This window comes from Triturus cristatus, chromosome 5_2 (assembly GCF_964204655.1).
Source record: "Triturus cristatus chromosome 5_2, aTriCri1.1, whole genome shotgun sequence".
NCBI classification, from domain to species: Eukaryota; Metazoa; Chordata; class Amphibia; order Caudata; family Salamandridae; genus Triturus; species Triturus cristatus.
Window position 1 is genome coordinate 631974261 of NC_140588.1, and position 27168 is coordinate 632001428.

Sequence of the window (27168 nt, forward strand, 5' to 3'; positions counted from 1 at the left end):
GGCTGCTGAATAACTCGAAGATGTCGACATGAGCTTGTTCACTGTTTGAAAAGTGCTTTATTAGATTTACTGGCATTTTAATTTTTCCGTGTTGTAAGCCGATTTGGTGGGCAGAGAAATCTTTTTGTACTCAGCAATGCAATGTTTGTATTTTTCTTTTGCTCTTAAGTCATAGGCTCTCCTCCACTTGCGTCCCTGAACCTGGTGAAGTGACATAGCTCTGAAAACCCTACTATGCACAAACGATTGTTCTTTACACTATTTCAAAGCGTTCCCTAGGAGTGCACAAAGGCCCATTTTCCCATTTTCAACGATAAAAGCGAAAAATAACATCCATCTGCGTGAAGCAAAAAGCCCTGATCTGATAACACTTGCCTGCCCTAGTTTGCCTCTTCGTCTTCCTTCAGGCACTCAATGTCCTTGCTGTGCATCTGAGAGATGGATGCATGCGTGCTCCTTGTGTTTTCTTTGGCACATATTCCTGACAGATTTTTGGATATGGCGTGCAAAAAGGGACTATATGGTTAGTATGTTGCAATTGGTTGAGCAGGAGAGGGATGATGCACCCTGGCTCAGGAAAAGAGTTTTCATTCCATCTGCTAATTTAATATCATTCATTACTGTCGCACTAGTGCTGGCAAAATCAAAGTATGTTTGTACAGAGAGAGCGTTCACGTTTGTTGTGATAGCTCATCCATATCAATGTGTGCTTGGATGATAGTAGCATGGCTTGATTGTCTGAGCAGGGCATTACCAAATGGAAAACATTGATGTGAGTGCAGGCACATGAAAATACCACATCCGAAACACCAAATCTAGATGGAGCAAGAGGGGTTAATTAAATAGCTCAGAAAGTAAACATGTGCAAGCCTGGGAGTTACTGTCCTGGGTGAAGAGACCAGAGGGAACATGTGAACAGAGTGTCATGGAAGTAAGGAGGAATGAAGAGCAGAAATAAGGCAAGAAATAGCTTGGGTGGTGATCTGATGTATGGATTGAAGATGAAAATGGATTTGTAACAAAGAGATAAAGAAAATAAAGAAGAATAGGGTGATTCACTGCTAAAGCTTCAACAAAGAGGACCATTGTAAAAGTGATAAATAGAAAGATACATGTAAGCTTTATAAACTCTATATTAATAAGTGAATGTTGTGCTAAAAGTCCCAATACCAACAAAAGGTGAGCTGTGGTGACTGGGACGCTTAGAACAAGCATCTGGTTCTGAATTCTGTCTTTATCTAATGCCAGTGATACATTATTCGCATGGTAATGTGGAGGTACATTAGGCCCAACAGTGGACTCCAGGTGGGCTTGGACCATGCAGCTCGGTCCGATAGTTCCTACAGCATGTAGATACATAGGTCACAGACACCGCAATCAAGGCCTCAGAACGTTTGTTTATTGCTTGTGTTGAGGATGTATGACAAGATTGACATCAGCACAATGTGTCGTTCAGTGAGGGTGCATTTCAGGGCCAGTCGCAGCATTTGCAGCTGGGATTGAAGACCAGACCGGCTGCACATTGCTTGTGGTAGGTGTTGCCTCCATAACACTCGTAAAACATGTTCTTGTTCTCTGGATCAGCATGGACGCCATCTTCTTTACCAGTGCAGAACCCGCCGTCACCTCCTCCACCACCTCCACCTCCGCCGGGTGTCGTGGGTCTCGTGGGTGGTGGCACAGTTATAGGAGGTGGGATGCATTCTCCTGAAGGTGATAAGAGAATTATGATTGTTTTTTCATTCTCAGGGTTAAGGGCATCATGTAGAAAGAGGATCGAGCAAATATTTACATGGCTGTGTGACTAGAAGATCATGGTTCTGATGCCTGGATTCCTCGTTTTACCACATTTTGCTAGCTAGAGGGAACTTTAATATACCTTAAGTGTTTGGGTGCAGGCACACAAGCTCTTCCTCCTTACAGCACCCGGCCATTTAATTGGTACAGTTGGTTTATAAGTCTGCCATAGAATGTTTCTTTTTTTTTGCAGTTTTGTATGATGCAACCTGGCTTGATGGCCTTAGAGGGCCTTGAGACCCTCACGGGTGAGTAGCGCGCTTTACAAATGTCTGATTGATTGATTGAGAGCATTTTACTACAGAACCAGATTATGTTACATATTTTTAGTAAGCATAGATTAAGTGATTTGCTCAGAGTCACAGGATGTTGAGCCAAGGCCTGATTTTAACCTGGTTCCCCGGGTCCAAACTTGGCCATGCTACCTGCTAGACCACATCTCCTCCCCTTGGAAGAGATGTGGCCAAGGGGCTAGAGCTGCATGGCAGTGCCTGTGACGGTGAAGTGCCATGAGCAGCTGGGGAGGTGCTTTGTCATTGTTTATCCAAATGGTAGTAAAGGAGTAAATGCTATTTTAGCCCTGCTACTTACCCAGCAGCTGGGAAAATGGTTGCTGCTGCACAGATACTGTGTCCACTCACTGAGACTAAGAACCAGATAGGTGGAGCCATTGCCTGCCCTCCCCCATGCCCAATCTTCGCAAGAGGCATGCAGTTCAGTAAAGCCTATTGTGGCTGATAGGAAAATGGTTTTTGACCCCCACACACATATTTGGGTGCCTTTCCTTCTTTGAAGCTCCCATCTATGTCATTTTTATTATGAAAATAGAACACACTTTTTCACTTTCGCACTCAACTGTTTATCATTGCACATTTCTTCTCTTTTTCTTTTTTTCTTTTTATATTCTTTACCTTCACTTTTTATTGGTACGTGTCAATATTAATCATTTCATTCTGTTTATTTCTAGAATTTGTATTTATTTGTTTGTATTTATTTGTTACACTTTTATTGTGGAATTCTTTGTTTGCAAAGGCTCCATTGGTTCAGTTCTCGTTTTCTGATTCAGCGTTTAGTCTCTAAACATATTTAACGCGCGGCTCACTATTTGGAAAGGGCGTGTCTATGGCAGTTGCCTGTATCTTTGTGCAGCGTTCTTGTTTCCATAGTCCTATTTTTACTTTCATGCCTGTTCACCGTTGCGTATTTATGCGCAATAGACGCGCAGGCTCACTTGGAGAAACCGGCGTCTGTGTAGCAGCAGTTTGAGTAGTTGCTTATCGTGTTTCCGGTAAGCACTATTTTGAAAGAGGTGATTTGTCTGTTAGTTCTTTGATCATTTATGGATATTTAGCTGACTTGGGCTTTACTTTGCAGAGATTACATTTGCGAATTGTGGTGTTTCGGATTTTTGATTCAGTCCAATGTCATTCTCTGGTAAGCGCCATTATAGTTTCCTGGCATGTTGTTTTTTCTGTAATCCACTTTACATTCTCCTAAATGCTGTTTTGACATTCTGCCTTTTTTACAGGAGCCGCCTAATTTTTGGTTTAAAGCTTTAGTGCGATACTATTAATACTGTTACAGACTTACGCTGGCCTATACGTGCGCTTTGAGGTACGAGCAATATTATTGTTGTAGTCCACTCGCGTCATTATAGGATTGTTTATTTAGGCACTTGGAGGCATGAGTTTTATTTTTTCTGTTGACTTACGCCACTATTGAGTTGTTCATTTAGGCACTTTTTTCTTTCTTTTTTCCTTTTGGAATTCACGTTGCTTTCGGTGTGGTATACACATTGCACAGGGTGACTAGTTCTTTCCGCACTCTTGTGAATCCATATGAATATATGCTTAATGCTCAACTTTATGTTGTTATATACTGGTCATTATACTCAGTTCATTGATATATTGCAGAATCCCCTGACGAAGGGCTCATGCTTAAAGCCCGAAATGCATTGGGATTTTTGAAGGTTTGGATCGTTATATGCTGAACATAAGCTACATATTTTGTTATTCATTTGAACGTGGAACTTACTGCGACTATCAAGAATAAAGCAGATCATCATTTACTTCATGGTTTGAAGATTTGAGTTTCAGTGTGTGATTCATTGAATACAGGATGGAGGACTGCTATTGACCTATGAATAATGGATACAATTGACCAATTTTTTGATACCATTGAGTACACTTTATAGTGACACCACAGTAGTGCACCTGGTATTCCCAGATACATATCTGGGATTTTTTATTTTCAATCTTCGCAAGAGGCATGCAGTTGAGTAAAGCCTATTGTGGCTGATAGGGAAATGGTTTTTGACCTCCACACACATATTTGGGTGCCTTTCCTTCTTTGAAGCACCCATCTATTAACTACTGCCTATATTTGCTGAAATCTGCATCAGCTATTCATGCAGATGCATAGCAAGGGATGATAGAAGTCAAGAACCAAAGCAAGACTTTAGAGCAAAAAGTAATTACTCACTATGCCCCCATAGCGCCATGTCATTTTTATTATGAAAAAAGAACAATTGATGGACAGAATGCAGAACAATGTCATACATTCACTCCAGTACAGAGATCTGGGCCTAAATCCATCCTTTTTTTGCTCACCATGCCATTCCAGTTTGGACCCAGCCATATTCAAATCAGTCTTGATCCTGTGCCCAATGGGAACAGTCCAACCCCAACTGCCAAGCCAGGTCCTCCCTGTACTGGAAACAAGCATCCTAGGACCGGTTTCGGGGTTTCACCCCTCATCAGCCAGGATAGCTTGATTCCAGTGGCATGGAGAGCACGGGGCTCACATCTGGGCATACCCATCCCACTCGGGGTGACAAGTGCAAAAAGAAAAGTAATGGACAGAATGTAGAAAAATTTCAGTTTATTATCGCCACATCAAATGTAGACGTTCACCAATTAGTTTGTCTACCCAGGCATTTACTCATCCATGCACTTGCCCATAAATGTGTCTACTTATTCACTGGCTCATCAATCCAGTCATCTGGCCCTTGACTCATACCATGCCACACATAATCTCACCCGTCAAGGAAGTAGCACTTTCCACTTCAATACCAGACAAATGGGTTTTGTCAGTGCTTTTCTGCTTACTACCTCCTCATCTTGATACCATTGTGTTAAAGCTGTCTATTGCTCATTCATCATAGGGGGATTCATGTTAAGAGCATGAGTGGTGAGAGCATGAATGGTGGCAGACAGTGCAGTACGGTGCACTATGACCATGAACTTTCTTACTGCTTATTATCTCATACCGTCCTGTCCGCATATTGTGTTTTTACTGGTGATGTTACCAGACCCTATTGTTGGTGTTTTCTGGATATTTTATGTGAACTGCACTTTATGTATCGCATGTTGAGTAAAGTGTGAGAACCTGGACTTCTAGTCCTCGCCATTGCAGATGTCCCCCGCATCCAACGTACGACCGCCAGCGGCAGATCCTTCTCTTACGTCGCCGCCAAAACCTGGAACACCCTCCCAACCCACCTACGACAGACCCAAGACCTACTCACCTTCAGAAGACTCCTCAAGACCTGGCTCTTCGAGCAGTAGCGGCACCCCCCCACCCCTCAGCGCCTTGAGACTCTCACGGGTAAGTAGTGCGCTTTACAAGTACATTGATTGATTGATTGACTGGTTCTCTATCCTAATGCGGTCTCTCACTCAGTGTTATATGTCTCTGCCTATTTTGACCTTGCTTACTCCGGTCTCCAATTTAAAGGCTAATTTCTATCAGTCTTTCAGTATTGCTTCCTGCCTCTTAACCCATGCCTGACTCTTGGGTGTAGTTACCTACCACCTCTGCCCCCCTGACCATTCCACTAAAGCTTAGAGCAACCATCAGACAGGGCCTAGATCCAACTGCAACCAGTCTGGCAGTCCACCATCCTGATCCCTTGTTGACTGCTATAATTGGTGCTGTTTGTTAAGTGACTTCTGCCTTCATTTCAGTAGCTGCATGCTGGGTAAACTGCAGTACACGGGCTTCTGCATGACTTTCTTCGTCCTTCCTGCCCAATTGAATTCTGTTCCTCATTACCAGGATGGACTCGAGCTCACATTATGCATAGTGATTTTGGGGACCTTTTGGCTTCCAGCATGTCGCGCCATTGCCATTCCAGGATTGATATCCTTGCTTTATACACTTGGGACTTTTCAGAAGCTGAGCCTCCTAATGAGTTGGCCATGTTGGGACTCTGCTTGGTTATACTTGCTTCTACCCCGGCTCTGAGTGCCTGCCTGCATGTGTATCCAGTCCCCGGATTTTTATGTTGGTCCTGCCATTACACTAATCTAGTATGTGCACAGAGGGCTAGGCATGTCCTTGACAACATCAAGTTCTTAGACTTGTCCTGTGACCTGGAAGGGTGCACCACACATCCCCTCATCGTGGGCAGAGGACTACTGTCCCTGGCCTGGATTTCACACAAGAAACAGTGGTGGCAGTGTACCATGTTTTGTGAATCCTTAGTGTGATCAGATTTGTGTGGCCTGCAGTCCCTCTTTTGTAAAGTTACAGTGTTCTGTGAAAATAAGAACCTTTTCTGACATCCTCTTTGTTTGTTGAGTGCATGTAGAGTGTGGCTGTTGGTAGGAAGGGGGAGATCCAACCCCTGTTAGGGTGATCTTTATAAATCTCAACTTTGTTAGCAAGGAACCTCTGTTTAATTCATCCTGAGCACTACCATTTGGTGTAGGTGGTAGGGGTGAGGAGTAGAACCACAGTTTCTGTTTTCTAAGTCAGGCTTGCTCTTTTGTCTGTTCCTGATTACTGCTTCAGAGAGGCTGATGGCCAGGTATGGAAACCTCTCACTTCACTGTGGCTATGTTGTGGGTGCTCTTTCTAGGAGACAGCCCCAGTGATGGCTGCTGTGAGAGGCATCAGTTTACACAAAGTCTGCATGTGGATAGCTGGCTGAGAAGGACACTTATGAAAGAATCACCCCATACTAGTTCTGAAGTTTGAGTTTGTCCCCTGTCTAGAAATTGTGTATGAAAATGGGACCCCGACAACTCCACTTTATTCCAGTTCAAAGATTTGTATGCGTATGGGAGTACTTTAAGGACCGCTGAGTAACTAGAGCTGGTGCCTGCATGACAGTCAGTCACACAGAGGTGAGGGGATAGCACCTGAAGTCTGCACTTTCTGCTAGAGAAGCTGAGGGTCAGCCTAATGCCTATAAGCCTGCCCGCCAGCTGTGAGACGGAAGAAGTCAGCCTGGTACTAGAGGAGGCAAAGCCCATCGTGCTCCTAGCCTAAAGGACATCCAGAGAAAGCAGGTCTATTTAAGGGAGTAATACTGGAGTGACCTGTGCTGTAGAGAGTCTACCTGTGTCTCTCCGGGGTTTCCCTTGAGAACTGAAAAAGTCCACACATTAGCCTGCATCTGCATTGCCATTGGCATCTTCGTTGCTGCTTGTGTCTCAGCCGTGACCATGCTAGCTGTATTGGCACAGGTTGTATTGCATCTGTCTTGACATGTTTATTGGCCCAAGTCGGGGCAGTATCTAACTTTCTGCATTTATAAACTTAGATTGGGACTGCAACTACCATGCAGTATATCCTGGCCAGTCCTGCTGTTGCATGTGATTACTACAAGGTCCTGCCTATAGTAGGACTTGGCCACTGTGAATGCACTGATGTTCTATCTACTAGAACAAGAGTGCACCGTGAACTTACTCCTCGTTTGACTTGTGAAAACACAATCCGCTCCTGAATCGTATTCATGCTGCCAGCAAAGCTCAATGGATGAGAGATGGGAGAGAGCACGTGTAGTGACCTGGGGTCAAGGGGGCACTAGGACCATGCACTCGGACCTAGGGGAGGGGACAGAGACTGGACACCACTTCCGGTCAGGGATTGGGGCAGGCACTTGACTGGACGAGGACGGAGGGAACGGATGTGCATGTGGGCACGAGGCAACCAAGCAATAAAGAATAGAAGCAACACTAACCTGTCTCAGCGTGGGTCATTGCACTGCCCACGACACCACGGATAGGGGAGAAGGGTTTTAGCACCCAAAAGGGCATCACATTAAGTGTTGTCACTCTGTATGTGAATTGCTGCATAATTCAAAGTATTTTCGTTTTCCAAAAGACAGAACTGGGATGAACATTACAGTTATTGTGTCTGCTGCTTGATCGTCCAGAGCCACTCCCACCACGCGACCTCCCTGTGATGGAATACTTGTGCAGCTCTGGGAGTCCTTTGCAGAACAGTCTGTACCTGGCCCATAGTAGATCAGACCCCAAGACCCCAGGACCACAGTGGCAAACAACCGCAACCACTAATGTTGGGACCCAGTAGCCCCATCCTTCCCTGTGGTCCCTGAAAGGGGTCTGAAAGACCCCGTGGACTTAAACTATTCTTGGTGGTTTGTGGAAATTGTGCCTTCCTGTGGGCTGCACCTCTGTCACCCCAGAATGAAACTCACAGACTCCTAATACATTGGTAGTTGTTAGGAAATGGTGCATGCTAGTGGGCCACAACTACCACACCCCTCCCAGTGGACACAACATGCCATTGATCCTCAAATTGTGGGGAAGCCCACCAGATGCTGAATGGCTTTTACATGGGACATGAGTTTTTAGATAAGAGGAACACTGGTGAACGCAGATGCACTTCATAATGAAAAATAGTGCAGGGATTTAAGGGCAGAAAGGAAACCTGCCCGTGGCACTATGTCATCGGCAATCATGTCAGTTTTGCAATAGATGGGAGTAGGTGCCAAAAGAGGCCCTGCAAATAACCTATCGCTTACCTCACCCACTACATTGGGGTAAGGAATCTCAGTGATGACATTTGCATATTGGCAACCAAGAATGTCAGTGTGGTTTTAAAACTGACAAATGAGCGTAGATGCAGTGTTTATGGGCAGCTGCGATGTGGCTCAGTGTCTGGTGCAGCATATTTAGTCGGTCTGGCCTTTTAGCCAACAGGGCATTGCAAATATGGGCTCAGAAATCCCAGCATATGAAATGGTTTGGGGTCAAATTCCAGGACGACCTCCACGTGTCACAAATGACCAGGGGTCAGTGGCCAGCTGGGTATGATAGTGTGAAAAAATAAAAAGCATGAATGAACATCAGTTTTGCATAATGTCTTTGATGCTCTCTAAAGTCCATTACACATTTTGCTCCCTTGCTTACAATTATTTTTAATTTCACAAATGGAATCTATTGTGAGAAAAAAGTAACATATCATTAGTTGTACACTGTTCTTTTAAAATGCCACTTTACTCCGTCATCTCACTTGAAATGTTATTTTTATTTTTTGCATAGAATATATTTATTGTAATAATGAAAAGCAGACCTGTATATAGTATTTTTCTATATTTGTAAAAATGGTGTGCTTTCAAGACCCATTAACATTCGCTAGTTTCTCATGTGTTCGGTATGCATGTGTTTGGCTTTCACCTCTGCCGCCCATAGTTGAACCCAAACTCATATTATAGTGGGTGGTTTTGGAAAGCTATACCTACAGTGTGTTGCTCTTGCCACTGTTACTAGATGTACCCTGTTTACTTAGAATAGATTGTGTACAGGTATGGCTTCCAGTGATGGCACCTTTGTTGCTCCACGCTAGCCCCAGACTGCAATTATAATTTTAGTTGTTGGAGAATCTGCTCTTTCTATGAGGTGTACTAATGATGCACATGGACACATAGACCCATAAAAGTTGTTGTTTTGGACGTCTTGCAACCCTATCTTTTTTCGATGTACCCCAAAGATGCTTGGTCATTTTTGGGAAGGTGTCTGTTCTAGTGGGTCCAAGCTCTGCTGCTCCTCAGTGGACCCAAAAAACCCATAATAATCCAGTGATCTTTTAAAATATATTATACCTTCCAGAGGGTTACACCCAGTGATTCCTGGGTGTATTCCAAAGGCGGATAATATGCTGGTGGTTGGGAAGAGTGTCTTACAGTAGGTTCGGTAGCTTCATGTTCACTTCCTCCCATAGGTATTGTAGTCCCGTGATCGTTCGCTTTAGGTGGAAACATCTCCTATATTCCAAATATTTGCATCCGATCTCACTTCCCAAACAGGCCCTTTTCAACCTACCCAACTTCCTCCTTCCTTCCTTTCTCCTCTCTCTCCTCTATGCCTTTCCTTTTCACATTCTAAGAGGTCTTCTTCCCCTACTCTCTCTCCCTTCTTGTCCCTTGACTGTCTCCTCCGCACCTCCATTCAACACAGTTTATTTGAGACTGAGCGACCTCGGTATTGAAGGCACTGTATCCAGACTGTATTCCCTTTGACTTCTGTGAAAGAACCATTATTTTTTACTTTCACCTTTTCTTGGCACCCTTCAACCCTTGCCAGCGTCCCATAAGATTCCACTATTTCTCCACTTCTCTTCAATCCATACATCAGGTCTCATTAAATCATTCCCCCTTATCTTCAATAACTATAGTTTTAACAGTCAGATTGTCCTAAAGCTCAAAAACCTTCAGACCTCGCCTCCCATTCCCTTTGTCAGTGACTCTATGCAATGGACTTCTGGATGTTGCTCAACCACATCAAGCTCAATGCATCAAAAAGAGAGATTCAAAGTCCACCCCACCATTATCCGGCCTCAGAAACCCAAACCACCATCAACAATCTTTAAGAGCGAAATCAGAAGTGATTACACATATTGCTTACACTACAAGTATGTTGAGTGAATAAAAGCACCTTTTACACCATACAAACCTGTATCTTCTCATCTAGATATCACATAAATTATAGCTCCAGACTGTTTCTTAGGGCCCTTGTTGCTCTATTTCAAATATTTGAGAATCCAGAATGTGGCACTAGAAACATACCCCATCACGGCATGCACCTCCATGTTACTTCAGCTGTACAAGCACTCCACTGGCTGCCTAGGGTCCCACTCAGCTAGTTTAAGGCTCACCATGTATATACCTTCTTCCAAATTAAACTATGGCTATATTCCTAAAGCAAGAAGCTCACTTCTAGACAAGCACTAGTCCTGGCAATCCCTCCTTTCAGACAATGTGTATTCAAGCGGTAGATGCCTGGACGTTCCCAAACAGGTGATGTTTGCAGGTTTTGGTGCATATCTGAGTGTTCTATTCTTATCTTCCTATGCATCACTCCACCCCCAAGTACAACTAAAAGATCACCATGTCAGAATTCATTTTCCCCTCCAAATTGTATGCACATCCCCCACAGCTTCCCCCTAGGCCAGACAACAAACTCACAACCAGCCAACCAAGAAAACATATCAGAGTAAGCTTTTTACCCAACTACACAAAAGCAAGTAAGCATATGCAAATGTGGTTGTATCTCTCTTACATTTCTCAGCTCTAAGCTTAAGCTCAGCTACATTTTTGTTGTAACTTGATTAGCACACTACTCCAAACCTTATTGGCAACATCCACAACTATCTGCATAGATCACCATGCACACTTGCAGTCTACAAACCATGCAATACCAATAGAGTAAAAAAATGTACCACCCTGAGCACTTTGTTCACTCATCAGGGCTATTCAATTGCAATAGAGCAATACAATGCACTATAAAGTGCAAAGCTGGTCTAGTCCCATCCCAAAAGGCATCTGTAACCAACTGTATCCCCCAAAGTTGAGCACCTGCCTTCTTCAGGGTAGAATTGTTTGTAGATTTATATCCTAGAAATATCCTCTGTGTTATTGGTGTCTACCTTGTTGGTACTTATTTTTCACCCTTAAAAGGATGGTATTCTGAGTTGGCTCCACCAGGATACCCACATGTGGTCCGGAGGCTCACCCATCTCTTGAGCGGGCACTCAAACCAAAGGTCTATTTTAACATGAATCCTCTGCATTAAGTCATTCCAGGCCCCTGCACATTGTACAAACGGGTTTTGCTGCTAAAGTACCTGAGTTGAGTCCAAGGAGGTTCTTGAGTTCGCCTATGAGTGGGTATGGTCCTTCATTGCAGAACGTTCCTCGGAAATCGTCCAGATCAATGGCCCAAACCATAGCACCTCCAAAGCGGCTCGCCTTCAAGAAGTCGACCTAGAAAAGCAGGCCCAACCAATGTCAATAAATCATTTTCATGAAAAACTACAGACGTAAATGGAGTTAAGAGATCTTTTATGGCGTTATGGTTGTTGTAAGGCAGAAGCAAGCAATGGAGCTCTCCTCCAATCATCTAAGCACAATCTGTAAGACGAAGGTTCTGCGACACATGCTTATCCTGCAGATCTTGTTATGCTGTATTATGGAAATTCTAGGAATCTGGGTTCCATGTACATCTCTGGGTACTCGCTTGTCTGGAGGCTGATACTGGTTTACTGATATTGGAATGGGTTGTGTTTCTCATTTTGATAGATGTGAATCATATTGGATACGACTGGAAAGGCTGAAGTAGACCAATATATACTGTTTAGTAGTGGACTATATTGGTGAGTGGGCTGGTAGATATGTTTGTGGACACATGTGGAGCTTTACATACATGGATGCATATTCTGAAGGCCATTTCCATATGCTTCATTCTACTCGGTATGCGGTTGTCTATTGCTCGCCTGCAGATGGTTGTTATGTTTCAAGATGTATTTCCCCATTTTGTGCATTTAGATGCCATTCTATGTCTAAGTGAGTGTTGGCATATGTGAATGGATGCACAGCTGTGGTGGGAAACAGCCAGCTAAGTGGTGTGGAGCATTATTGCGCACATGACAGATCCAGGAGTTGTATCGAATGCGTTGTGTAGGTGATAATGTGGGTGTTGAGTGCTCTAAGCAGCTAGTGTCCATTAAGGGCCGTGAAGACACCCCAGGACATCAGTGGTAGCCTCAGCAAGCATTTTCTTTGTTTTGAGGTGGGAAGAAGTTGTTGGGTGGAGTGGGCAGAAGTGCCACTTAGCCAGTCTTCAGCACCAAGCTCCTCCCCTCATACAATGAATGTATTTTTAAGTGGGCAGGTCTGTGATAGGGTATAGCAAATACAGGACCCCAACCATACCGCCTCTTAGGGGTCACACTGTCCAGATATATAGCACATACAGGCTGCTGTGCATTCTGGGATGGTTATATCCCCTCAATATTGTACAACCATGATCTCCTGCTCTGAATGCCCAGCTGTATCTGATATCCTGGTTTTTGATTTTGACCTTAACCTCATACTAAACTAGTGTGTGTGCAGAGGCCCAGGTCTGGCCCTTGACACGAGTGAGGTCCTGGATCTGTCCTGTGACCTGGAGGGGTCAGACGTGTGCATGGGTTTACATTTTAGCGCAGGAAAAGAATGACAGCTTTCGAATAAAGCGACCTCCATACACAAGAACCATAACTTTTAAAAACAAGCATTCGCATAGCCAATAGGTCTCGCATTTGGGACCTCATAAGTGTTTAGCCATGCAACACTTGATGTTGTTGCACCAAGGATATTGTGCTGGGTAACTAAACACTTATAAGGTCTCAAAGGCGAGATCTATTGGCTATGCCAATGCTTGTTACCTTTTTCCTGGAGGTTCCTTTGTAATCTTCCCGTTTTTTTCACACAGTTTGAGAGGCACTTATCCCTCCCATCCCTCCCCCCGACAGCGGAACTGTTTCTCCTTCACAACATGGCTTGTGTACCCTAAGATCAGATAGGCATAAATTTGGTTTGCCTGCCCTGTATATTCGAGAGGTTTTCCCACCTAGAGCCCTTTACCAAGGTAACGTTTGGTGTCAGATTTTATAGTTTTTGGGTTACAACATGAGAAAAGAAGGTACGAGGGAGGGACTACTAAGCCTATTAACAAATAAAAAGCTACCATTTTAAAAGGACAGTAACAGGAGCCAATTGAAAAGACGGGCGGAGCTTTAAGTCCATACCTAAATACAGCACGTCTCAAAGAGACAGCGCAAATGCTGCCTAAGCAAGACCTAAAAAATTGACAGCAACTTCATTAGTTAGTCAGGTCACACAGTCAAGCTTACTTCACTCAATAATTGAAAATCTCATCTCTCAACTGTCAGACTTTACAATAATAAGTAGCATGAATGAAAAGAGCTGAGAAAACAAAAAGCTGTCACCCTAAGCCAAAGTCTAAAGTCAAATATCACCTGCACATTGGTAATCATATTATTGGTTACTTTTACATACAAAACCATTCTCCCACAAACTGTTTCCTGGGCACACAGTAGACTCTGACGGCATTGTAACATTCCAGCAAATAATTGTGTACCGAGCAAATGGTTATATATTAACCCCATGAAGAAAACTGTCTCATATTTATAACTGCCAAACAAGATAAGCAATGATACCAGGCACATGTTGAATTGACGTCCATTTGCTCACTCCAATTGACAGCAGAAATGACATTTTAAAGCAAGAGCAGGATTATGCACAACTCTGACAAGATCCAGAGCCTATCACGCTGCCTTTGGGCAACTTTGCCAATAAAATGCTGCTTAAAATAATAAGCACTTGTCTGGGTCCCACTGAACGGTGTCAAAGGTGCACAATCATTCATTTCACACCACAGTCAACATGTTTAATGCCAGTTTCCAACGCTTATAACACGAGTGTGGACACTGTCAGGGAGATCTTGATTGATATATTGATGTAGGGTTTTTAGTAAGACAGGAAGATTGGCGCTCTGGCTGATATGTGTAATGTGTGAGTGAAGGAGAGCAAGTGCGGTGCTGCCAGGTCGGAGGAACTACCCTGTAACCCCCGTGGATGTGTGGGTCGTGTAACCCACCTTAGTAATTGAGAGAAAGAGTCCCAGGCACACGTAATGAGGATAACAAAATTATTTTTGGTAGCAATGTCTGGTATTTGCAAATCAGCGGTCGACACCAGTGAAATGATCAGAATGTCATTTAATGAAGCGACAAACAAAGAACCGACCAGCCGACACGTGTTTCGTCACATGCGGGAAGTATCCTGTGACTCTTCAGGGCTGGAAAGGATACAAGACATTGGGTGAAAGACGGCAATAATGACATAGTAGTGATGATCTAGGTCAAGACTTTGAAACCCACAGTGAGTGGATCAATAAACACCCATATAACGTGGAAACCCTACATGCGAACGCGTGGACATAATTATTGGTGACTTAGTTTGAAGAACTGATGCGAATGACATAAATAACGATGATAAAAATGGGAGAGAAAACAAATATGGCACAAGAAATGACATACATTGTGCATGGTGTGATGGTGTCGCATGACCTCCAAAATAGTGACTGTGCAGGAGAAGAGACATCGAAAATTACAAAATGATGAGCGAGTACAAAAAAGTGCTAGTCTGACCCGGAGTCGTAGGGTCAAATGACAGAAATAACACATAACTAATTAAAGGGATAAAAACAATATAATGGGCCTACAGTTCTGCCTGACCCTTGAATGGATAGTCGCTTGACAATGGGATCAAAAACCATTCCGAGTAATGAGATCTTGATTTATTTTAACCATGTTTGTGACGTATGATTTCTATTCCTTTAATGCTATCATATGTGTCTACGTCACCTAAGAGGTCTTGGATAATCTAAATATTTCATATGAACCTTTTGGGCCGCATGTCGATAGTCCATGTAGAGGGTGGGGACTTAAAGATCAGCAGATGGAGGCAAACGTGTGCTAAAAGCATGAGGATGTCACCCCCCTCCAGGGAGGAACAAACAGGCTGGCACTGCATGCAAAGCTTGGGTGATTGGGGAGGCTACGGTCAAGATGAGGGAGGCTAAAGTCAGAAGAGATCTACTTGGACAGTGGTTACCTGCCCTCATTCTTTCCTTTCTGTTTCTTCCCCATGGCGGCGGCGCTATTGGCGTCTCGTGCTCTCTACCCGGCTTGTGCTATTATGGTTTGTGGTCTCTCTGCCCTCAACCAATGGCCCGGCACAACCACACTGCACATATGGTAAGGAGGAAGCCGAAAACTGCGCATGAGCTACAGCGTCCCCGCTGCTTGCTGATGACGGATCCGGGAATCCAGCGCTAGCTGAGACAGATAGAGTACGTCCTCAGTTCGAATGCTGTTCGCGGTGTACATACTACCCTGGAGCCCCGGTTCTGATGGATTTAAAAGATAAACCAGGCAGGGGAAGAACAGAAGGAACGAGCCGGGTGCACGTGCGCACTTAGCTCAGGTTTCATCAAAATCCTGCAACACTGCGTGTGTGGTGCAAGTGCTGTGACAGTGTTTGAATTGAAACAGTAAAGGATCGAGGTCTCGAGATGACTAGATTGTGTCGTCATGTTTGATGAGGTAAGTGCGCATCCCATTTCAATCTAAATGGGTTTTTCTGTTAAACAAGCTGTGGCAGGGCGGTTATCTACAATTTGAACAGGTTAAAGTTGTGCAATACCAGTGCTGGCATTGTATACTGGGCAGCAAGTGACTGTAACGCCTCCGAAAGATTTTCACAGATGTTGACGTGTGCCTGGCTTTAGCAGCAGGCTTCTCTCCACCACATGACACTGACCAACTCGAGATGAAGCTATAAAAGCAACAAACTACAAAATGTAGGAAACTAGAAACTAAACAAGAGTGCGCGCCTCGCGCTAAAATTAAAAAAAAAAAACAAGTGACGAGGAGAAGAGGAGGCAGCAGGGGGAGGGAAGAGAGGAGGGGGCCTGCACCTGTTTCCCTTGTGGGAGCGAGCAGGAACCAACTGTTAATTACAAACAGATGGTTTCAAAGTTCACTCCCGCAAGGGAATCGCCAAACATGCACGCGTTTCCATTGAAAGCAATGCAATGCGTGCACGTTTTTGGCCCAAAAAGTGAATCAATTACTGAAGGTCTCCTCCTATGCAGCAAAGTCCTAACACGCTCCTTTATATATTTGTTCCTTTAAATATAAAATAGTTGACAACATAAATAAATGGTAGAAACGTTCTAAAAGCCCTTCTTAATAACCGCAGGGGTTCAAGGTAATTCTTAGGGAGATTTAAATGAAAACATGGAGACGATCTCAAAGGCCCCATATGTGTTCCGGTCTGTGTGTAGCAGCAGTGTCAGCTTTTCACCAATACTGGAATGTAACAAAGCATTATTTTAATCCATCACTCTCTCTTATTGTCCCTCCTCACTCTCTTTTTTTTTTAACTATGTATTTTCTCTTATTTTCTTCAGAATCTATGGTTAATCAGGTTTTCTCTCATGATCTCTCCATTATGGCAACTTCTATTATCTCCAGCGTACCCGCGTCCACCTGCCGCACTCATGAGATCTTCCATTACTGGAAAGGGTGGGACATTGAGGGGCCTGGTGGAGGGTCCACATTCAGGGTGACCCGTGATGGTAACATTTACAAGGACGGGGAGCTATTGACCTTTCACGGCTTCTTAACCACCTTTGAGATACCAAGGGGACAATCCTTGTGCACCGAGCAGTGGTGGTGCAATCACTTGAGGGCTGGCCCAGCTGAGCCCCTCCATTCCTCAATGCTGCCAGTTTCTCTGCAACACAACCGGCCTATCAAAGCAATTACCTGCCTTTATCGAGCCTTGAGGGGTGACATTATCACACCCCTAGTTGAACTGCCCGAGAAATGGGAGGCGGACCTTATGATCCAATTTAAAGAGGCGGAATGGAAAACAAAACTGGCTAACATGTATAAAGTGTCTCGAAACGGTAGATTCAAATTAATTAACTTTTATTTTTTACGTGGAGAATATCACACCCCTGGTAAGATTATTAGGACTTTCTGAGCAGCCGAGTCGTCCTTCCACAGATGTGGCAAGCATGCTGCTGAGATGCTTCATATGATATGATCCTACCCCACTCTGGAAGACTTTAGACAAAGGTGGTAGCATGCATTACTGAGACAACTCTACGTAAAGCTCATGTACTCCATTGGCCTGCTTGTTGGAAGAGCTCCACTCCCAACACAAAAATAATGTTCCTACCAAATTTGTGAACTTGGCCCTGGTCATCGGGAAGTGAGATATTACCGTGCATTGGAGGGCAGTAGAGGTCCCAGGCTGCCAACATGGAGGGGTGACCTTATTCAATGGGCAAGATACAAAAGTGCAGTCATATTCCAGGAAGTGAGGAGGGGGCCCAGTTTGATTGACAAGCCCCAGTCAGGGGACCACCTGGTTGACAGTCTTAAAGATCCAGAGATTGAAACACCTGCTGGTTCCCCACTATCTTCAGGTGACTTGGGGTGAAGCAGAATTAACTGTGTTTCCTCACTACACGGTATGGGGTGTGTGGATAATTGACGTACTAGGTAACCTAACTGACCACTGGACACATGTAAAACATGGGGGATTGCAGGACTACCCGGGCAGAGGCAAGAGTTGTGAGGGGATGGGTGGGGGAGGGATAATACTCAAGTAGCGGTGGGACGACTTTGAAATTGTACGGTATGCATATAAATCCTGTCTCCAGGTGTGTCACCTGACAAAGTATGGAGATTACTGTAATTTACAAATTGATGAGCATCTTATCCAGACTGTGCCCCACACTGGGTTGTTTGTAATGATGAAAATTACAATTACATTTTGTTTAATAAAATACTGAAACCATCTGTCTGCCACACTCTCAATGCCAGTTGCAGTTTCAGACACTCCCAGATCATCTGTGCTACTACGTCCATACATTTCTCCATACACCCGATGATAGAATCCTATGGCATGCTCGGCCTGCGTGATGATCGGCTGCAATCATTTTTAGGTTGAGCATCAGCGCATATGCGCTGTGCAAGACCTGCAGTAATCAATACAGTGAGTGTAATCCCACCTGCTGCTTTCCATTGGTCTACTCCTCCATCACTCCTCTTTGCTGGCTTTTAATTCGTTGGCAGACCCATAACATCACTTCTGGTTTTCCCTTAGGAGTACCGGCCAACTACAGTTTTGTTATGCTGTAGATGTACATATGTCCCTTTGAAGACTACTTCTTTTTTTCCCACATGCACATAACTTTTCTCCACACGGGTACCGCGCATCATGTTTCAGCACGGCACCCATTTCTACCTTTCCATACATATATCTTGTTTATTGCTGTTGTCCAGAAGTTGCCTCCGCGCAAGGCCGTAATTTCCGTGGTAATTTTATCAAATGGTAAAGAAGTTTCAGCTAGTACAAGAAGCACTGGCAGCGCTGAGGCATCCACAGCACAGGGCTGTATGAAGCATATGGAGACAAATGCAGCCACGGCCAGCGTTCTGTCGTTTTCTACTCTGCCTCTGCTCCCTACTCACGTGTGCACAGAACACCGGCATCCACCGGCCCCTGCTCTTCTCAAAGTCTTCCCTGTACATGCACATTAGCATGCACGCATTGTACCGTGCAAGCTCTAGCACGCACACATGCTTACTTGCACACAGTTGCCCATTCTGTGCCACATACACCCACGCACAGTCATGCATAACCAGGCCCTCCCATACAAATCATCACATGTCCTTTTAATCTCCCATCACCATAGCTGCTGAAATGGAAGCCAAAAAACCACACAAAAGAAACGGCGGAGATGGTTGCGACTGTAAGTGCATCCTGAGAACTGGCTGCTCATCGCCACCGTAGTGCCAGTGGTGCTTGGTAAGGGCTGTCCCCTCCTCCGTCCCTCATTTCTCCCTACAAATCCCACTGGCACGTAGGGTGACTAGCCCTCCTTATTTTTCACAGACTTTTTAATTCCTTTACGTGAAGCCATTTGTCTGTAATTTTCGATATTTGGGTGACAACCAATGGAGCGGTGTGTTTTTGCCTCCAATGGTCGCCCAGGACTTTGTGTGCAGAGCTACTAGGATTGGCTTGGAAGCATTCAGCCAATCCTAGTGCTCGCTGCTCCACTGCAGGACTAATCTGGGCCAATAAAACAGCTTTTGTTACCCAGCCATTGGGTTGCTTTAGCTCCTGCACAGCACGCTTTCAGTATTATCGTAATTCTATGTCAGTCCACGAAGGCTTAGATTATGCTTCTCTTTACTTTACTGACAAAACAGAAGCCAATGAAAACTTTAAACTGTCATACCCCGGGAAGGACAACCCCCTCCATGGTATGCACCAATCACATATCATATGAACCTATAAAATGTCTGTGACGTAACACCACTTCCTTTTTCTTTGCTGCTGCAGCAGCGAGTTAAGTGTTTCCTATTTTCATGCTTTATGTAGACTTTATTGTGCTAATGTGCATTTAGATTTGCCGATAGCGCTATTGTTTAACCGCGTGTGTGCTCGTGGGTTCAGTGGGTTTATTGGCCGACACTCCGGCACTTGATGTGGCAGTTTAGCGCGGTCCAGCGGCAGTGGGACAGACTCATGCTGCCCGCTTGAGGGGGCAGTCCGCTTTCGCTTGCCACACGGTTCGCGCATGCGCGAACACCCGCATCGGAAATTACATTGCCAATTGGGTTTTTATGCATTCCGGACAGTTAGTGCTTCCACCCTCAGTCCCTGTGAACGCCCAACGGGGTGCAAAAATGAAAGAAGGCACTGCCTTAGGGGGAATAAGGGGTGGCTCCCTCCACTTTTATACATCTCCTCATTGAGTCAAGTTGAAGTACTAGTTAGTGTCAGGGTGAGTTCATTTACATTTCTAGGGACAGTTGAGTCAGGATAACTTACACTTCAGTGACACCCCTGGGTTCCCCCCCCTGAAGTTCCTCCACACCTCCTGCTATACAAGATGGCATGTGTAATATGATGAGGTGCCCTACGAGCACCAAATGGAGGAAAAATTGGTTGAAGCCCTCGATTCCCACATCCAGGGTTCAGAGAACAGGGCGTTGATTAAGGCTCTACAGCCATTTACACAGACCCTGCAGAATTACTGGCAAACGTAAATTCAAGGCTTCCTTGCGTGAACCTTCCCATCATTCCTCAGCTGAGGTACTTGCCAGGATGGCGGCTAACGTCATTAACACCCATGGCTATGGGAGCTCTCTCTCATCTGCTAGCTCCTCCTGGCTGTATCAGGGGGACGATGATGACTCTTGTCCGGCCCTTCCAGACACCACTGACTCCAACCAGGAATCGGAGGCGCCTAAGAACTTAAGGCACCAAAGAAGAAACGCAAGGCGCCTAAAGAGAGCGTTCTTCCCCCCAATAAGAATCTGCTCATCGACCCCAAGAATATTGTGCACCCTAGGTCCAGCAAATGGGTGCCATGTGTGGAGGTGGCACACTATGTCCAGGAGAATTTACGCCAGGGATTCGAGCGCGAGGTTCGTGCCACTCTAAGATTGGAATGTCCCAGGCCGGCTCTATTAGGCAAGGTAGCCGACACCCCCGAATTGGACCCCAACATGGCCACTTTCCTTAAAAAATTCTCCAAAGACCCCAAGAAGGGCTTGGAATGACCATGGAGAGGCTGTCAGGATAAGCTCCTTGATGTGTGTGGCTCTCTTACGAAGATTCTCGACGCAGCAGTGCAGGTCAAAGACTCCAACACGCCCTTAGATAAGATAGAGATTCTAGAATGGGCGCAGAGAGCACTCTGCTTTTTAGGTAATGCTAATTGTAAATTATCCACTGAACGACAGCGGTCATTCCTGAAGCAGATCGATCCGCAACTGACGGACATGGCCTCGACGGAGGCGGGTACCCTGGCGAACAGATTACTCTTTGGAGATAAATTAGTTAAAGAGTTGGGTAAATATGTGGCCACCTTCTCAGAGCTAGACAAGTCCCAGAGCAACATTAAGAAAGTCTTCCATGCTGGCCTTTTTACCAGGGCTGGACGTTTCAGGGGTCGAGCGGCCAGCAGTGGATCTAATCAGACCTCGAGAGGATCAGAACAGAGAGGACGTGGGGGATCTCAGCGGTCAAACTTTTACCCCACCAGAAATCATGGAGGTAGAGGCAGAAGCCAGAAGGGAGGCTACAGACGTCACAACAATGACAGAAATACTTCCTATTCAGGTAAATTTGATTCAATGGGAAGATACCCTTGTGGGGGTTCGCATTGCTGGGCTTGTTTACAAGTGGAGAACACTGACTGGTGACCCTTGGATAATGCAGACTGTACTAGGTTTTCAGATAGACTTTTACAACACGCCCCCGACAAACATGCGCACCACATCCACTACATTTTCCCCATGTAGAGAGGTCTTTCATTGACAGCGAGGTGGCATCTCTGTTGCAAAAGGGAGCTATTGTGCGGACTACACCACACGATCATGGCTTCGCCAGCACGGTGTTTCTCATCCCCAAAAAAGATCAAGGCTTTCGACTGGTGTTAAACCTCAAAGAGTTCAACTCTTGGGTTGTGTATCGCCACTTCAAGATGGAGGGCATACACTTGCTTCGGGATCTACTTCTAGAAGGGGATTGGATGGTGCGACTCGAGCTAAAAGACGTCTACTTGGCGGTTCCTATTATTCCACCACACAGGAGGTTCCTGCAATTTCAATGGGGAGGCGCATGATACGAGTACGCCGCCCTGCCATTCAGGCTCTCGTCCACCCCTTGGTGTTTCACCAAGCTCCTCAAACTGGTAGTTTAGTTTTTGAGAGAGCGGGGGGTCAGGCTCATCATCTATTTAGACGATATCCTGATAATGGCTCAGAGTGTCAATACAATTCGTCATCATCTAGCGTGGACGACTCACCCACTATAGGAGTTGGGATTCATTATCAATGTGGAAAAATCTGTTATGACTCCGTCACAGTCAATGGGGTTCCAAGTGGACTCAGTCTCTGCTCAGTTATTGCTACCTCTCAAGAAACGAATTGCCATCAAGAAAGAGTTGAGGAGGACGCTGTCTTCTCAGACCATATCCTTACGGACATTGGCCAGGCTGGTGGGCCTGTTAGCGTTGTCCATTCAGGCTATTTTCCCGGGTCCCCTTCACTACAGGGCACTCCAGAGACTGAAAATCCTACACCTACGCAAGGGTCTGAGCTACACAGAACAGATTCAGATAAGACAGGAGGCCAGTACAGAGATTTTAAGGTGGTTAGAGCACATGGACGCCTGAAATGGCAAGGCCATTTTTTTTCTCAGCCCCAGTGGTAGTGATCGAATCGGATGCCAGCAGATGGGGCTGGGGAGTCCGGGGGCCGTTGGTCCCGGGAAGAGCTGAATCTCCACATAAATTGTCTGGAACTCTTGGCGGGTTTGTTTGCAATTCAAACCATGTCACCACACAAGGCAAGTTGCTGTATACTGCTCAGAATGGACAATATCTCAGCAGTATGTTATATCAATCGGTTGGGGGGTACGAGGTCCCGATTATTAGCGGAAATAGCCAAGGACTCATGGCATTATTGCCTCCTGCATCACATTTCGGAGCGGAGTATATTCCGGGCTGCACCAATGTGGTGGCGGACTGGAACTCCTGTTTCCTTCGGGATTCCAGCGACTGCCATCTTCATCCCAGGGTTTTTCATCAGCTGAACGCCAAGTGGAGCCCGTGTACGATAGATCTCTTTGCCTCCAGCTCAATACGCAACTGCTTTAGTTTTACTGTGTGCGGCCGGACCCTCTGGCGAGCAACTCGGATGCTTTTCTTCAATCGTGGACAACGGGTATGCTGTATGCATTTCCTCTGTTCGCCATGATATAAGGAGCATTGGCACAGGTCCGTAGAGTGCGGAGGTAATATTAATATCCCCGTGTTGGAAAGCCCAAGCGTGGTTCCCAGCAGCGCTGGCCCTATCGTGTGTGCCCCCAGTACATCTGCAATCCTTCCCAGAGATTCTGACAGACCCTCTAGATCAGCCTCATCCACTCATACTTCAGGGTCAATTCCCCCTCATGGTGTGGAGACTTTCTGGAGACGCTGGCAAATGCCAGGAGTTTCAGAGGACACTTTGCTTTTCCTGTCTCAATCTTGGGCACCTGCTACACACAAACGATATGAGTCAGCTTCATGCAAGTGGGTTAGTTGGTGTACTGCACGACAGGGGGATCCCTTGGGATCCGGCATCCATATGATCGTTAACTTCCTGTCGGAGATGGCAAGTACAGGTTTAGCTTATAGGACGATTAACAATTTCAGATCAGCAATTTCGGCGGGTCATCCCCATGCCTGTGGGAGAACATCCATTGGTCTGTAAAGTGGTGTGAGGTATCAGGTTGGTAAATCCTCCCAAACCCCGTTATTCAAATTTGTGGGATGTAAATGTGGTATTACATTTTCTTCGGAATTGGCCGGTGAATGAGGGTCTCTCTCGTAAGCAGTTATCGGCCAAGTTGACACTATTGTTATGCTTAATATCATGTAGACGTGTCTCTAATGTTCGTGCTTTGGACATAGCAGGTAGAGTTTTCACTCCTTCTGGGGTGTCGTTTACTATTTCTAAGCGTACTAAAACCAATTCAAAATGTATTTCTTACCCTGCATTTCCACATCATAGTAAGTTATGTGTTGTTCAATGTTTGAAGTGTTGTGAAGATTGCACACGAGAATTTAGGACTGATGTGGCAGGAGAGTTGTTGATTTCTTTGCAGAAACCTTTCCGTCCAGTCACTGCCGCGACTTTAGCCAGGTGGGTCAATTGGTTGTTGCAGTTGGCAGGTATTGATACTTTGGCCTTTGGCGCTCATTCAGTTAGAGGGGCAATGGCCTCTAAGGCTCTGGCTACGGGTTCTTGTTTGGAGGATATCATGACTGCAGCGGATTGGTCTTCTGATTCTACTTTCAAAACGTTTTATCATAAGGCAATTGTAGATGTTGCTACTAATGTGGTGGGTCAACTTTAAACTAGCATAATCTGAGCCGTCAAGGCCTGACATAGAATAAAATTAATTCTAGCTATCACAACAAAGAATTTTCAATTCTATTAAGGACACGGAGGCGAGGATTTTCCCACCCTTGAAACTCTATGTTTTGATATAAACTAAGATTTGTTGATTCTGTGACATGATAATGTGTAATTTTAGTGGTTTCTTCCCGCCCTTGTTATATTTAGACATATAGTCGGTAAATGGTATATTACGACGTAAGCCAACTTAAAAGGTTGATGGGGTTCAGTGTTGAACTCGACAGATGAAGACACAGGATACACTGCTCATTAAAGCATAGTATCTCCATCTCATTCCCCACTTTTAACGACACCAGCTCAAAGGAACATTAAAATTTATTTTTTCCACTGAGCCAGGTATTTTTCAATTTTTCACCATTCACTATTCACTCACTTCTGACCCTTCCACTCACACTCCTACACTACACATAGTATTGTTTTTCATAATCAGTGCTACCACGTAGCCGTAGGTCGCAGCACGCCCCGTCCCGCAGCAGGGTGGGAAGACCCCGATGATTAAGCATGCCACCAAGGGTCCTTTTTGTGGGTGAGGGGTATTTAAACAAAGCTGTGTGTTTTCTACCATTGTAGGAGACTCACGTGGTCTAGAGGAACACTTCTATACTATCCCATAAGGGTGGATCCCTTTGTTTCTTACCTTTAGCTACTGAAAGCCTCTGCTTGCTGTTAATACCTGCTATCACTGCTGTCCCTATCTAGATTATAAATGTCTTCGCTGCAAGTCTCTACGCACTGGACTGTCTTTGCTGCCCGTCTATAATGCCTGGCTATCTCTGCTGCCTGGTTCTGCTTCTTCAGCATTTTTGCTCCCCTGTTCAACCTCTGACTGCTTCTTCTGTTCCCCTTTTACTCTGTCTCAGGTGCACAATTACAGCCCGAGAGCCGTAGCCCCTGTCTCTGCTGATCGTCTCTAGCCGCAGACTCTCGACTCTGAAGGTCTCATTGGAAACTGATAGTCGTGGGATAATAAGCCTGCTTATATATGTTGTGGCTTGCAGTAATCCTGTTGCCCTGTGTTGCTTGATTGGAAATCGCTTTCCTAGCACAGTTACCAGCTATTGTTTATTTTAGTTTGTCCGATAGATTTGACTAAATGTAAATTATGTACTTTCCTTACCAAGCGAGTAACTTTTATTGCTCCGGGAGAAAAGCAGTACTGCTTGAAATGCTCCCTTTCTATCTATTTTGTGCAGCTCTCATCCCTATATATTCAACATGTCACACAATTCTACTACACAAATACACAAAACACCACATAATTCCACCCCATATAATTCCAATTCAAACCACATAATTCGACTCCAAACCACATACATCCTCTCCACTTATAAAACCAAAACACGTATATAACACATTGTCATTTACAATACCCATAGCTCTAACTCTCACAAATGCGAGACCTATTGCATTGCAAATGCTTGTTGATTCTGTCATGAATCTTGTTTTCATGCATCCATTAATTTATTAGCAGTTCTATAAAGTATGGACCAGAAGGTTAGTAGCATCGTGACTGGAACATAACATGCAGACTCATGGAGAAAACTAAATATAACAGTGTAACAGAGTATGACAGTATATGGCGATCCAAGCGAGACCTTTGCACCGACCTTGACGAGCACTAGTTGCTGTGCCTATGGTTGGGCATTATCAGAGCCACACTTTATGATATAGCTCGACATATGGGAACTTGTGAGTCAAGTAGGAAAAGATTTGTGACAAGGGTTTATCTTATAGCAAATGCATCGTTTCATGACTTCACACTGAGAACCTGTTCAGTCCATGCCCTGCACACACTGCACTCAGACTAGCAATGACCACCACTTACCTTGTGCTTAAAGCTCTCCTTGTTGTCATATCCGATCCACTCATTGCCTTTGCAGGCGTACGGCACCTTCTGGTCCTCGATGAAGTGGAGCTCGGCCCCTGCTAGGAATGTACAAATCTGCCAGAGGAGCCACATGTTAACACAACTTGGATTTGGGGACACACAATAAATAAAATGACTATTTTATTCTTCCAGATGTTCAACCATTACCTCGTAGTAGGCCCAGAAGCCGGCTTCACGAGTGTAGGTTCCGGCAGACCCTGCCCCTGCTGCTGGGGCGCCGACTTTGCAATTACCCGCAGTAACAAGTCTGAATGTGCGGCCGTAGGTGGGGAACCCCATGATCAGCTTCTCGGATGGCACGCCATTGTCCCTCCAGTAGTTCATGGCATACTCCTACAGGGAGACAGTTGAAAAAGAAGTCAACAGCAGCAGCCATGGCACACAGAGCGAGGGGTTCCCGACGACGACCAATGCACCCAGCGGAGTCGACATCCAAGTCATAAACCACAAGTTCCAGTGAACAGGCCACATGTGGTTATCAGAACACCCAGATAAGAAATCAACAGCTGTGACCGCAAGAACCATAAGACAGTCAGTCAGTCAGTCAAAATTACTTTATTCGGCTCATATCAAGAACCATAAAAGTGCAAAACATCACATATATATACAATAAATAACATTTAAAATAGACATTTACACATAATTTTAAAACACTACTTAAAATAAGACTAGGTCAAGTTTAGTCAAAATTCACAATTAATTTAAACAACACTATGTCCACTTGATTTTTTTCCTTAATCTCATCGCAATAGCCAAAAAATTTGCTATATTAAAAATCTCCCAAGTAGTACCTAGCAGCTGAAGATACAAAAGAGCAGGTTTGAC

General features: G+C 44.9%; 1 protein-coding gene across 1 annotated transcript in view; it reads right to left on the reverse strand.

The window, feature by feature from the left end:
* Positions 1-1377: 1377 nt before the first annotated feature.
* Positions 1378-27168, reverse strand: part of LOC146829106 (acidic mammalian chitinase-like) — a 51224-nt gene continuing 25433 nt past the window's right edge. Inside the window, exons 8-11 of the mRNA XM_085607743.1 lie at positions 26491-26676; positions 26281-26397; positions 11673-11811; positions 1378-1707 (exon numbers count right to left, since the gene is read on the reverse strand). Coding sequence (XP_085463869.1) covers positions 1469-1707; positions 11673-11811; positions 26281-26397; positions 26491-26676 — 681 coding nt within the window. The 3' untranslated portion in view covers positions 1378-1468. The remainder of the gene's footprint in view (positions 1708-11672; positions 11812-26280; positions 26398-26490; positions 26677-27168) is intronic.